This window comes from Cuculus canorus, chromosome 16 (genome assembly GCF_017976375.1).
Source record: "Cuculus canorus isolate bCucCan1 chromosome 16, bCucCan1.pri, whole genome shotgun sequence".
Taxonomy (NCBI): domain Eukaryota; kingdom Metazoa; phylum Chordata; class Aves; order Cuculiformes; family Cuculidae; genus Cuculus; species Cuculus canorus.
In genome coordinates, this window is record NC_071416.1 from 5,856,011 (window position 1) to 5,870,418 (window position 14,408).

Genomic DNA, 14,408 nt, shown 5'->3' on the forward strand with positions numbered 1-14,408 from the left:
AGTTTAATTGCTATGAATCTTCGTGAGAATCAGAAGATTTCAGGCATGATGCAGGACCCAGGGGCCAGTGAGGGGAAGAGAAGAACTTGCCACAGCCATTTCCAGACTGTAACACAGGATTTAAAAGAAGAAGAACAAAGGGCAGAGGAGGTTAGTGGTGCAAGATCATCTCAAGGGGCAGTCAGAGACCGGAGTAGTGCCTATAAATTGCCACATGCTGTTTGCTTTTGTATAAAAATCCACTGCTCTAACAGCAGGGCAAAAGAGAAGCTCAGGCATATGAACTCTCAGGTACTAAGAGCAAGTGATATCTCAAGAAAGATTTCTATTCTTCAATTTACACCTGGTGTGTAAGTTCAGAGCGATACAGTGCTATTGCAAAGGCAAAAGGAAGAAATCACAGAGATCATCCACTGAATAAGCACCATCAAACCCAACAAGCTGAAAAAGCAGAAATTCAACTTAGACTCACAGATGAGCTAAAAACTACATTTCATAGAAGACAATCTAAAAACATACACAGGAACAGATGAACTACAGCAACTATGTTTTGCCTCCCTACTCCAGTACATCTGACAAACTCTTATCACCAAACTGACATTCAGGACGATCTGTTTTAACCAGGCTGATGTAAGCGACCAAACTTTTGTACAACAGATATTTTCTGACACAGGCACCACTGAACTCAGGTTTTGTCCCAACACACAGCTCATGCTGGCACAGCTCAGTCTGATCTATTCTGAAGTAGCCTCACTGGGCTAAAAGCAAGAGCTACACGTACAAAGGAGAGAGAGGAGGAGATAAGTCCTGCTGTCCTTGCAGCTGTGCTAAAGCAACTGTTGTGCAGGTTCCAACAAGACTGAAATTAGCTGGAACAACCCACAGGAATGGTAGAAACCAAGCCTCCATGATGGCAGGTGTAAGTACATTACCTTACCCAAAAAGCTTTCAAGCTGATCCATCGGCATCCACAGTGCTGAGACTCCCAGGCTTCCCACTGTGACACTCGCACCATGACAGACGAGTAAGGACGAGCATTCTCACCACCCACTGGAAAACTGGCTTCCTCATAAGCATACAAGGCAGTGAATTTGTGAATTAATGAATTAGAGAAGTAACAAGTTACACCAGCCCAGTTAAAGGGGTCTGAGCCCTTGTTTGGTTTTCCATCTAACGGGCTCACGTAATAACATCGGATTCATAGGGTACATCATCCTGTAACTTTGAGAGACAAAACGAATCATGAGACTTTACTCAGTACTACTGTCAGAAAAACTACTCGTATAGGGTTAAATGATATTTACAGATGTCCAGCTAGCAACCAAACAGTTCCTTTACCTTTACAAAGACAAGTCTTTCATTGTCACCTGCTTTTTTTACAATGAGGTAACGCTAATCCATTACAAAACCGCACAGAGTTCACAAGAAAGCCTTAAAGAAGCAATTCCTCACTCCTACTTATAGATTTGACCCCCAGTTTTCTTGCAGCTAATATATTGTCACAACTAGAATAAGCTTCGCAAAAAGCCATTCTCTAAAAAGCTTATTCTGCAATGCATACTTGGTATTTAATATAGCCTTGAATCCTCCCAGATGACCTGGCAAGTCTGTGCTTGCCTCAAATTCTTCCTGGCCTGCAAACATCCAGCAGTTTCACGCCTACTTTATGCTGGCCAAGAAAGCGTAGGAAGCACAAAGTGAATGAATTCTGAAACTCTTCTATTAGAAGTATCATTAGAAGATCTGCTCCCAGAAAGTATCCTTCCTCTCCCATTAGTTAAAGGAAATACTGTAGCTAAATACAGCTGTTACCTTTATCTACTTTTACCCTTCTTATGCACAAGCTGGAGTGAGTCCAGGATTCTGGAGTATTTGATCAAAACAACCGTATCTCAGATCAGCTGCAGGGATGTATATATTGCAGCCTCGCATCTATCTTCCGTTATGAGGCATGCAAGGATTTCCTTCCACTGTGTTAGCCCTGCTGTTTTCAAACATTAACATTGTCTGCGCTTTACCTTGACCGAGAAAAACAACATCCATCAGCAGAACTCTTATTTGTTGCCTAAAGAGGATATCCTTCCAGTTCTATTATATATTGGCCACCTGCTATAGACCATGCAAGAGTTACAGGCTCCTGTTCCCTCAAGAGCTTATACACAGTCCTGTTCTTCCTTTAGAATTCAAACAGCACCCTCAAGACAAGAATCACTGCTTTCATTTCCAGCCTTGATCACTTGCTTAGGGCTGTCAGAACTACAATCAAACAGGAGAAAGGGAAGTTCAGGCAGTGGCAAATACTCAGATCTGTACATACAGAGACACTGAGAAGTCTGAGCTCCCAGAACTCCAGGCATAACTGTTCCATTGGCACCAGTTGCAAAAAGTTTGAAGCTGACAGCATATGAATGGTATAACCACCACGACCAAGATCACCTCATGCACAAGCTTCAAAGCTGTCACTCAAAAATCCTCTTCCTGCCTTAAAGTAGCAATGCTATCAAGCAGCCCGACCAGGCAGACTTCCTTTCCTCGTGTGTCTGCTCTCCATGTCCACCACAGGGTAAACCCAGAGAAGGTTCATCAAGAATGGAAGATTAAGGGATAAGACATCTGTCATGCCACCCCCTCCAGGAAACAGGCACTTAAGTGACCTCTATTAATTCAGAAATGAGACTCTTCAGAGAGAGAAGCACATAGAGTGAAGGGTACTCTGAGCTTGTGCCATTACACTGTTTCTCAGCTACAATGATGTCTTTTCCGTGTTTCATTAGGCCACCAAGGGAAGAATAACCAAGAAGTATGAAATGATAACTCTTGCTCAGGAGCCCGTTCTCACTGCTTCATCAATGCATAAGCTCTCTGCTATACTACCACTGAACCATTAAGCACATAACCATCAAGCAGGCTCTGGCTGCTGCCCAAACCCTATCCTTGGCAATCCCTTCCCTATGTGCACTTAACAGTAACGTGTCAGTGTCAACCTCCACTGCTATCAAAATCCATCATCCTAGAAGGAACCTTCTATCAAAGAGCAAAAGAGGACAAAGGGATAAGTACATTAGTGCTGCAAAATCAACTATCAGGAATTCATGCACGGAGAAGCGTGCTCGGGTCTCAGCCAAGCCGTTTATTGAAATGCTGAGGTCCCAAATGCACGTTGCATTGTGTCACTTCCCACACTCAGGCTCCACTGTATGATGGGAGCATGTACATTCACGTGAACATCTCACAGATCAAAAGCCACAGTACTCAACTGAAGTAGCCGGCGACGCTGCAAGTTATCATCAATAGAAACAAATCACACTATATTAAAATTAAACCACTCTCAGACAACTAGTGAGATAATAACAGCTTGCAGACATCATGCAAGAAGATTTGAGGGTCCCCAAACTTGTCCCACTAACAATTTAAAAATAAATTCCCTTCATACAGAGCTAGCACAGAGGATTTAGTGAGGAAGACCCTCACAAAGAAAAAAAGAAAAATGAACATTTGCAGAGAGCTCAACAGTCCACACACTAGCAGCCCAGGGGCTGATGGAATAAGCCATGCAGATGGAAACAATTACTTCGAAGGGGAAGAACTCCCGCATGCATGGAGCAACATCTAACTAAAACTGAAGCCTCCCACCGACACATTCCAGACTCTTGGAGTAATCTACTTTGGGGAATATGCTTTAAGCTACATCAGCTTTTGTGTTTCTTTCTCCAAACGTTGCAATCACAAAACATACTCCCCTGCAAACTGACTTAACGGTCTTACCAAACAGCAACAAACACCAGAAAGCAGTATAAACATCAGAGCCCAAAACCTATTTAGAGAGCTAACTTTTCAAGCAACAAGTTCAGATTTCAGTCGAGCTTTTCACTACACAACACACCTGGAGGGACTTAAACAATTAACAATGCTGTGGTGAATGACTTCTGCCTGAAGTCCATGGCAGAAAATAATTAATCAATCACACAGGCCACATTTGACATGTAGATTATCAAATCTAAATGCCCTATATAGCTCAAAACCCTGTTTCTTATAAAGGAAGAGCATTACAGAAAGGAATAGCACTAATTGATTAAAAATATCTAATGAACTGTAATCCCTTGAAGCCAGCTGCATAAAGAATATTTCATATAATATGTTGCAAGACAAAAATAACTGCAGCAGGTTTCAATTAAGACTCACTGCCATATGGATTTTACATCTGCAGCAGGATGGCTCAAACACCATGTCACAACTAAGACATTTTTATGTTTCCAACTGAAAGCAGTTAAACTGCTTGGAATAGAAGCACGTGGGCCATAACATCCACAATTAAGCAAACATTTTGCTGAACTGAGAGCCTAAAAGGCATATGAAGCTCAAACACGCTGTATTCTTGGTTACGCATTGAAGCCCCTAACTTTCAAAGGATAGAAAAACTAAGAGCATAAGGCACATAACCATTAGTTCCCTCCTCACTCAGCCAGAACAGCCCAGTAAAAGTCACACAGCGATTTTTAACTAAAGGAGAGGGAGTCCTTTGCTCTGTGGAGGCAGAGAAGGACGCTGTTCCCCGCAGCAGGTTACGTGTGCATATGTTATATATCAGTTGGGTCTTGTAAAAGACCAAGGTGACACAACCTCTGTGGTCCCAGTTTCAACACTCCACTGTACTCGTAGTGGTATTCTTCCTTAAGGCGAGCTGGATGCTCACACGTTTCAACTTACAAAGCTTTGACAAGTGAAACAATTCTCCAACTAATAAAAGATGCTATGAACTGGAAAATAGCATTTACGGGTTTTTGTTTTCAACATCAAAAACACCATCTCAAAAACCATGCCTTGATTAATCCAAGAGCACTGCTGCTGCCGCTGCGCCCTCTTGGGGCACAAGGGACCACAAGCCAAATCTTGAGCATTATTTTTCTACACGCAGCTGGACCCAAACCCCCTGATTGCGCTTTACTAAAAACAGATGTTGGCCAAGTTAAATCATCCCATGGCTTCTCCAGGAGAAGGATGTAAACAGCCACAGCTCACCCAGCTGTTACCGAGAGAGGCCCCACTCACAAGTTAGGGATCCCAACACACTGCAAGACTCTATCCCGAAATGCTTTGACAGACTGCCTTCGGACATGTTTATCACTGAAACGCACCAAAACACATTAAGTTAGAGTTTACACTAGAGTAGAGCTTGGCTTTTTTATCAACTTCTGCCAGAGTGTTGAGCTCAGATGACAAAGAAACAGATATCTACTTTTTTCAACATACAATGTTTCCCAGTAGAGTCTTAACGTTTAAGAACCCCACTCTAACAGCTCTGCAAAGTAAAAGTTTTATTAAAAAAAAAGAGGGGTGGAAGAGATTAAGTGATCTGCAAAAGGTCATAAAACATCTACAGTACAGTTTGGTATATAAAAAGGCAGGTTTCTGTCTCCCGGGAGACTTGGCCTCGGTCAAGAGAGATACCCAAAAAGAAACTACCACTACTGCCGTGCTCCACAGCATTCAGTCCAGATTTTGGTATGAAACTTCTGCAGCTAAGAAAGCTACACGCTTGCTACAATAAGGAAGTGCCCTTGGGTAGAGGCTGTTGGGTGTGTATGAGAAATGATGCTTTGCCTCAGGTGAACAAGAGGCATCACAGGTGAATTAAATACAAAATTACAGAAAAGGTTTCATTAAAAAAAAAAAGAAACAAACACACTGGAAGGAGCTCTACTACAATACACACATCTGCAGGCTCTAACACTCATGTTGGTGCCCAGAAAACAGCTTTTGCAAACAACTAAAGGGGAAATTAAAGCACAATTTCACTGATGCTATTCAAGCACTTGGCAGACTACAAGACAGCTGAGAGATCATGGAATTCACACTGTGAATTCCAAATGCTCAGCAAAGATAGGCACAAGCTAGATTAAGAAGTATGAAGGATCTGACCGCAGGTGGCCCACAACATAATGTCTACAGTGTTCAAACTGAGCTCCCACATCTGTGGGTCTGGACCCGTTCTCCAGATCAGGCTCACATTCAAACATCATCAACCTCTTTCAAGAGGCACAGACCCACAGCAGAGCCAAAATGTCCTTTTCCATACTACTTTCAGCCAACCTTCCACATAAAACTTTTTTCTTAATACCCAAATATTTAGTCATTCAATATTCCTCATAGCCCGGAGACAGGAAAACCAGGTATAAACCACGACTGCCCTCAGCATAGCTGTGGTACCAGGGAACTCTGCAGGGACCAGTAATCCTCAAAGTAGGTTTCTCAAGCAGGTTTTGGAGACTGGCACAACCTCCCTGCTATTACAGCGACATTGCAAGCGACAGCCAGTCCAGCCAAGCTAAAGCTATTCCGAGTGTATTTACACAGACTAAAAACTACCTAATGCATATAGTTGGCGATCACCAGGCTTTAAAACATCACCATGCAATACAAGAAACAGCAATATTCTACTAGACCTTCAGAGAGTCTACTTACTCACCTCAATTCACCCACATCTTGCAGCAGCGATCGCAGAAAAAAGTTTTTAATTTGAAATCTGGCAGTTTTCTTACCGAGCTGAGACTTAACAGGGAGCCCAATACATTCGAGTCACCTGAACAAGTGAAATCCCACAGAAACAGGGGCTATCCCCAACAATCCTGCTGCAAAATTAAGCCCTTCTTACCAACACGGAAAGTGGGGAAAAAAAGAAAAACCTTGAGAGTAGCAGAAAAAGCTCAGGGAGAAAAGCTTTGTGCTGTCAGCAGGGGATGTAGCTGAAACAATAACCCCACTCCCCAACGCGGCAGGGGAAGCCAAATTCCGCAGGAAAAGCAGCAATTTAGCCTCGAATGACGTTACAGCATCACAAACAATAGAAACCCCTCACCTCGAGGGCACCAGCCTACCTGCCGGGGTCAGCGCTGCGGGCAAGACAGGCGGAGAAAGAGATGGGAGCTCTCTCTCGGCATCCGACGACAATCCCAACAATACCCACGATAGAAGGGAGGTTTCCTCGCTCTGAAGGAATGCCCAGCTCCGTTTCACAGCGCTCCGGAGAGGCGTGGCTCGCCCCGCACCGCCCCCCGGTAGCCACAACAGCTGCAACCGGTCCTTCAGCATCCACTGGTGGATGAGAAAGAAACGGGGTATCCACCCTCCCCACCCCCTAAGAAACATCTCATCCCCGAGCCAGAGACTGAGATTCCTCAGCAAACAGCTGAGGAAGGGCAAATATTTATTTATTTTCTAAATAAAGGGCTTGCAAAAATAAAGATGTGGACAAATGAGTTTTATTTAAGAACGTAGTGCTCTGGACAAATATTTGGAGGTGAAGATTTCAGGGAATGGGGAGGAAAACACAAATAAACACGAACAAGGCATGCTTCATAATTAGCTCTGGTTAGGGGAGCGGTTATGTCTTCTGCCCGTGCAAGGCTGGAAAAACACAGTTACTGCATGCAAGGAGCAGAGACAAATGCTTTCACAAGCATTTTGGGATGTGACTTCCAATCTAGGTCCTCTTTAAAAAAAGTTTGTTGAATGTGTGTGTCAACACCAGGAGCAAACAGCAGTTCTGCTCATAGCCTGACAACCGGATATACTCAAGGGCCACACAATTACGGCTCATCTCAGCCCCACCAACCTCCTTGTGGTCTCACTAACTGATCAAATCAAGTTGTGGTGAGTGCCCCTTTGGGCTGTAATCTGACCCTGTATCAGCCTGCCAGGGCTGCTGAGAAGGCGTGTTCTAGACAGAACCAAAGGAAATGCATGCTTGTTATCTACTAAGGGTTTAATTATTTCTTGTTAATTGGAGGCAGGCTCATTTCATTTGTTAGGCTTGAGCATTGAAAAATTGTTCCTACTTTGACAACTGACGAGTTGGAGATCAGAAAAGTGCTAATTGGAGAGCGAGTAAAATAATCACTGGGCTGTACTGCATTTAAACTCCAGTAAGAACTTTGGCTAAGAGCTATTGCCTTGATCTTACGTGAAATCAAAGACTAATAACAGTGAACAGAGAGTATCACTAGTGCCAGTGTCATGTTTGGTCCTGAGAAACAAAAGAAGCCATCCCTTTCTGAAGTGGGAGAAGAGCAGAGCGTGCACCCGGGCCCTGGACAAGAGTCAGGCTGCTGTCAACCATTTAATACTCAGGTAGTCAATACTGTTCACTTTGAAAGCAGCTGCTGTGCCCCAGTGCGTTGTTTCAGTCTTGACTAAGTTCCTTTTCAGAGACTTAACCTTCCTTTGCCACGATGTAGTAGCTCTTACTAATGCTGAGTGGGATTGCTGCTAATGGTTGTGGGACTGCCTGCTTGATTTCCACCCCAAGATGGTTCTCTGAGCTTCACTCTGTTCCACTTCGTTTATATCTCCTCCCCAAGACTGAAGCCAACAGCCCTCTGCTTTCCAATCTCAGGGAGCCTAAGGTTTTCACAACTTTTTCACCCAAAGCAAACAGCTGAGCGATGTAGATAATCAGAGAGGATGGCAGCAGTTGAATCATCAGGACATTAGAGGTCCGGAGCAAGCGGCAGGCAAAATTCCAGGTGAAAGAAGAAAGCATGGTGCACAAGAGCTGGTGAAAAGGAAGAAAAGAATCATCATGGCAATGATGTTTCCAGAAGAGATTCAATTTTTAGTAAATATAAACATTGTGAGAACATAAGTTCTTGTTTCCTTTCCTGATCCATTAGCAAGCCTTTCAGGACATAATACTGATACTGCAAGGGACAAGTTTAAACCCCAATTCTTCAAAATACACTCTTCAAGTATGAAGAAGAATTCTAGGAGAACCAAATGGTAGCCTAGACAAATCTAAGGTGATTCTTAGCATCATTTCTCTAGCCTCTGAACAACGAAAAAGGTCTTACTATACTGATTTGGTGGTGATAATGATCTAAAAATACTTTGACTTGACATAGTACCAATTCCATGCTAAAGCTCAGCTTCAGGGTGTGCTAGTCACACAACTGCAGCAACTTAAGATTATACCTGTCCTTAGCTATTCCAAAGGTGAGTGCTTCAGCAAAGCCGGTGGAAATAAGTGTGGATGAGTACTCAGTTGCTGCAATTCAAAAATCCAATCAATGTAAATGAGTAGACAGGACTGTGAGTAGTGATAGTAGAAGCACAGACAAGATTTCCCTCCCGAGCCCCTCCTGCAAAGGAATATACAGTCAAGGAACAGAGAAAGAGAAGACAGACAAGGTACTAAGCTCTTCCAGTGCTTCAAATATATCTTTCAGGATTTGTATAAAGCCTAAGAGGATTGGGACTGCCATGCTTGCAAAGAGACTGCTGGCTTCAGCCCTTATCGAGCAAGCGAAATGCAGCTAGTTTTCAGTCACATACCCCACTGTAAGAACACTGAGGCAGCTTTTAAAAAATAAATAATATCCATATTGTTATTTATTTATCCACATTATTATTTATTTATCCATAATATCCAGTAGCCATACATACCAAGGGAGTTTCTATATACAGTTGACGTAAACTTCTTATCTTAGAGGAACAGATAGTAATTGTCACTGTTTCAAATTCAATTCTTGGTGACTTTTTAAATATGTACACGTATCTTTAGATATATATGTACACACATACTTATACAGTACATATATATGATAGTTATTCTATACAGTTTTGTGTTAACCTTTACCATATCTGCAGTAGGAGTCCTTTCTATCTTCCCACACAGGGGGAAGATAGAAAAACCCTCGTTAGGCATTAACCAAACAGAAACCAACCTCGCAGCTTTCTCTTACCCAAGAGGCAGAGGAGTCAGGCAAAGGTAAAAAAAAGAATCAGAGCTGAAGAAGAGAAGCAGTAGTTGTGCAAAGAGGTCATCTAGTCACACTACTCACCATCACAATGTTACAGAGATGGCTCTTCTCAGCCTGGGAAGGACTTATCTTCTGGCTCTGAGAGCAGCTATCTGAGATTGCAGTAGGAAGACTTTGCTTTCGGCTTTTTGGTTTTGAACTCAGATAAGCAGGTTTAGGCCTCAGATTTCCTAGAGATCCCCTGGGTTGCACCTCCTCTTGCATTTCTGTATTGGATGTGTCATTCTGGTTTTCTTCTTCTGTTGGTTCATCTTCAAGTTTAGAGTCAGAATCGTTCTCATCAGAAAATCGTTTCTTTATTTCTTCTGGACTGGGTACCTCTGCTAAAAATAGGTTTTAAAAGAACATGTAAAATACTTGCAATATGACTTTTTCTCCCTAGCTGCAAACCTTGTATATTCCATATAGGAGCTCAGCCTGGACCTTCTAAATCTTCTTCAGGTTAAATAAAGGATTTCCAAGCCGAACTTATTGTGGAGTCAATAAGAGGCCTGTACAAGCGTTATTTTTACCAATTCACTCTTAATCAGCAACTATATTAAAGGAGGAGCTGAAAAAAAACACAGTGCTTTTCACTTGTACCTGCTGTAAAGTTGGATAAAGTAAGTGGATAGGACTGAATTATTCAGGAAGATATTAAGAACACCACTGTTTTATCTTACTCTCTTGAGAGCGATTAAAAACAGTTTAATGCTCTAGTCCTGCAAAAAAAAAACCCCCACTAGTATGGACAAATTTAGTACTGTGTCTAGTCATATTTATTAAACTGGAATTTAGAGCATTTGTGTAAATCCCCAGAGCCCTGCTGCTAACTACAGTCACCTTCGGGCCAGAATTTGTGAAGGTAAGTGCAGTACATAGAAACTGAGAATCTCATTCAACACATCAAGATATTCTAGCGTTACTCTGTCCAGGCAAAAAGCTGATGCCGAACTGAAGTCTAAGTATGCAGCACAGCTACCCTTAACCTATTCAAAACAGATATTTCATTCTGCTCTTCAGGCATCAGCTATAAGCCATGCCTGCACTGCTCAAGGTAGCTTGTACCACCACCACAACCTCTTGCAACCTGTGCTTCTAATTACTGTGACTGGTTACCCACAAGAGTGCACTTCAAGGTGTGAAGGCAAGATACTTTACTACTGCAGCAAGCAGAGGCTGTTTGAAGCATCAGTTGTGTGCTAAGCCTGCAGAATGAGAGCTGAAAGTCAAAAATGCAGCATGCACGCGCATGCAGGACAGGAAAGGAGGGAAGAGTACAAGCCTCTGCTGTCCGTGGATCCAAAGGAATCAGCTTGTCGTCACTACTCTTATGGGATCTATTATAGGACTGGATACCACATTGTTAAGTAAGAATAGAGGGCACCAAATAGCAGTAAAAGCTTGCTGAAGTCAAATGGTGCTCTTATTTTCCTTCCTACAGCTGTTCTCCAATGGCAGAATTGCTGCTTTTGAATTTAGGATTGATTCCTCAGCTGGGATTTCTTATGCTCCAGGATTAGAGTGAACTAGGAAGGCTTTATACTCATGAGTACATCAGCAAGCCTATTATTAGCCTCAATCAAAGCCTGTTATTAGTTATTACCATGCTAGAAGTAAGAATCTGTGATGGATTGGAAAGAAGAGCAAAATACACAAATACATGAAAATGCAAGTCCTACTCCCTTCAAAAATTATCTCTTGGCCTCTGCATTGATAAAAGAGTCCGTCCCTTAAGAGCTTCTCTAGTAACATCTCCTCCCACCCCCCTGGAAAATGAGAAGTGTAAGAGAACTATAACGCTAGAGTTTGCGAGTAAACAAAATTAAAGGGTTAGGTTTGCTTTTCAGGGAATTTTTTATGAGAAATCTATAAAAATTACTTGTCCTTTGCTTTTATTAAATTTAATTAAATTACCTCAGAGAGAAAGGCAGAGGGTAAGGAAGAAGACCTGACAGCAGCTTGTCTTCTTGTAAGCCTTTCTTACAGAAAAGCGTAATTTGAGATTGATTTTCCATACGCTACCAGCTGTACTAAAACCCCTTTTGTTTCCTTCTGTGATAAGTGGCATTAGCCCGAAGACGAAGTTAACTGACAAAGCCTTTATGCAGGAGCATTTTATCTGATCAGCAGCAGAACTTACCTTCATTAAGCAGAAGGTATAGCCAGATCATCATTAAGACCAACAGCATTACAAATGGCAAAGAAAACCAGAAGAAAAGAAGAGGACAGGTCAGATCAGTCACCAAAGGAACCAGAGGATACCTCATTGCTTGCTTCAGGTTACACCAAGTTTAGAACAGCTTGCCTCCTTTGCTTTACCTTCTAATAACTCTCATTGCATCACTGTGTTAATCGCACAAGACCGCGGATGGACTCAAGCAGGGTTAGCAAAAAGGACAGCCCTGTGCTATGCAAGGAGGGAGTAATAAGGATTAAACATGGGATAAGAAGAACTGAGGAAACCTCTGATTTGATTGTCCTTCCTTCAGTTGCTATTTAAAGGATAAATACAAATTAGGAAGTTTTCAAGGCCTATGATAAAACAATAAAGGTGTGGTTATACCTTCAGATACAGGGGAGATAACCAAGCATCGCAGCCTCTTTGAAACTAGGTAGCCAAGGTTACTTCTGAGAAATCAATGGAACAGAATCAACACTGCAGAGAACTGTTGAGGATGACTAGCTATAAGTTACTTCTCCCAGCCTTTCTCACTTGTCATGGAGCACAACTATGTCCCATGTTAACATGGACTCTATTTTTAGTCTACTTGCTGTAATCCATTAGGAAAAAAAACCTTTGTATTTTCATCCCCTTCCCTGCAAGAAAAGGCAAGCCAGCATGTTTCTTTGGATATGTGTCTGTAAATGCACTGTTTAGTAGCAAAGGAGTTCAGTAGTGATCAAAGCGGGAACAGATATGTCACTTTGGTAGGTTGATATTCATCACACTGTGTGTTCCTCCTTCAGTAAAAAAGAAAAGCTCTGGTCTTTTGCTTACCTCTCAATGGGGTGTTTGGCTACAGTAATTGTTGTTTTGCTCTCAGCAAACCGTAGCCAAGAGTAACCATGTACGTGCACATTGTGAATGTTTGCATGCATCTAAGGCTCTCGCTTGTGTGCATGTTTGTTTTTAAGTAGTAACAGCCTCTTGAAATGAGCCTTTTAATCCCAATATCTAAATGAACTTTGCAAATTCTTATTAATTCACATTAAGAACAACCCCATACAATAAAATAAAGCTTTGTGCATTGGGTGAACAAGTGAGAAAAGCCATTAATGACCTGAGCTTCAAGGATGCTCAGTATTTGCAGTCCCTATTTCACACACTGGGGATTGCTGGTTGGTGGCATTTCTGGCAGTCTGGCTGATAGTGGTTTGTCTACAAATGATGTGCGGGAAAGGAGCGGAATTGATGCTGGTGAGGCTGCATCTTGAATTCTGTGTTCATTCCCATCCAGAGGGACCTTGAGAGGCTTGAGAGGTGGGCCTGTGTATAGATCATGAAGTTCACTGAGGCCAAGTGCAAGGTCCTGCACGTGAGTCAGGGCAGTCTCAAGGAGAATTACATGCTGGGTGGAGAATGGATTGAGAGTAGTCCTGGAGAGAAGGACTTGTGGGTGTTGGTAAATGAGAAGCTCAACACGAACTGGCAATGTGCACTTGCAGCCTAGAAAGCCAACTGTATCCTAGGTTGCATCCAAAGAATTGTGACCAGGAGGTCCAAGGAGATGATTCTGCCCCTCTACTCTGCCCCGGTGAGACCTCACCTGGAGCCTTGCATTCAGTTCTGCAGTCCTCAGCACAGGAAGGACATGGATCCATTAGAGTAGAGCGCAGAGGAGGCCACAGAGATGATCAGAGGGCTGGAGGACCTCCCGTATGAGGACAAGCTGAGAGAGTTGGGGTTGTTCAGTCTGGAGAAGAGAAGGCTCCGAGGAGATCTTAGAGCAGCTTCCAGCACTGAAAGGGGCTCCAGGAAAGCTGGGGAGGTGCAGGGACAGGATGAGGAGAAACAGTTTTAAGCTGAAAGAGGGGAGATTGAGATGAGGTCTTAGGAAAGAAAGTTTCTCCTTTGAGGATGGGAAGGTACTGACGCTGGTTGCCCAGATTAGTCTTGGCTGCCCATCCCTGGAGGTGTTCAAGGCCAGGTTGGGTGAGGCTTTGAGACACCACATCTGGTGGGAGATGTCCCTGCCCATGGCAGAGGGGTTGGAATTGGATGGGCTTTAAGATCCCTTCCAACCCAAACCATTTGATGAGTCTATGAATAAGATTTTCTATACAGAGGCTCCTTATGAAAAGGTTTGAGCTACTGATCTAAGACACTGCTAAACCATTCCCTTAAAACTTTTAAAAATAGGTTGGAAAATGAAGTCAATAATGGATTTAAGAGGTTTTCTAAAAACATATCTCAGCCGAAACCAATACCATAACTGTATCTGTCAATCTCCATTATAGCGGTCTTCAAACCAAACTGCAATTCCAGTGTCACTTTATGTCAGTTTAAGGTTTGCTCTCACAAACATACTGTAAGACAGTACTGGGCATGGGGGGCTGGACGTGGCTCCCTTCTCTCAGGTCGAGGTTTGCGTCTACCCTCCCAACCCAAGC

The 14,408-nt window shown here is 42.8% G+C and overlaps 1 protein-coding gene across 2 annotated transcripts; it reads right to left on the minus strand.

The window, feature by feature from the left end:
* Positions 1-7,252: 7,252 nt before the first annotated feature.
* On the minus strand, positions 7,253-12,110 carry ADIG (adipogenin). 2 transcript variants are annotated; one of them, XM_054081848.1, is made up of 3 exons: positions 11,938-12,110; positions 9,837-10,135; positions 7,253-8,551 (listed from the first exon to the last, which is right to left on the minus strand). In XM_054081848.1, the coding sequence occupies exons 1-3, from the start codon at positions 12,062-12,064 to the stop codon at positions 8,321-8,323; spliced, it is 657 nt and encodes a 218-aa protein (XP_053937823.1). In that variant the 5' UTR covers positions 12,065-12,110; the 3' UTR covers positions 7,253-8,320. The 2 variants fall into 2 exon arrangements, with proteins under 2 accessions (XP_053937823.1, XP_053937822.1); XM_054081847.1 differs by having other exon boundaries at positions 9,837-10,138.
* Between the last annotated feature and the right edge of the window lie 2,298 nt (positions 12,111-14,408).

What these genes read in the sequence shown, in the direction of transcription:
- ADIG (XM_054081847.1), bottom strand. Translation starts at nt 12,064, where the DNA reads ATGAGGTATCCTCTGGTTCCTTTGGTGACTGATCTGACCTGTCCTCTT. An exon ending in ATACCTTCTGCTTAATGAAG is followed by an intron (nt 10,139 to 11,937) that starts GTAAGTTCTGCT and finishes ACCTATTTTTAG; the next exon opens with CAGAGGTACCCAGTCCAGAA. An exon ending in ATCTCTGTAACATTGTGATG is followed by an intron (nt 8,552 to 9,836) that starts GTGAGTAGTGTG and finishes CCTTTTCACCAG; the next exon opens with CTCTTGTGCACCATGCTTTC.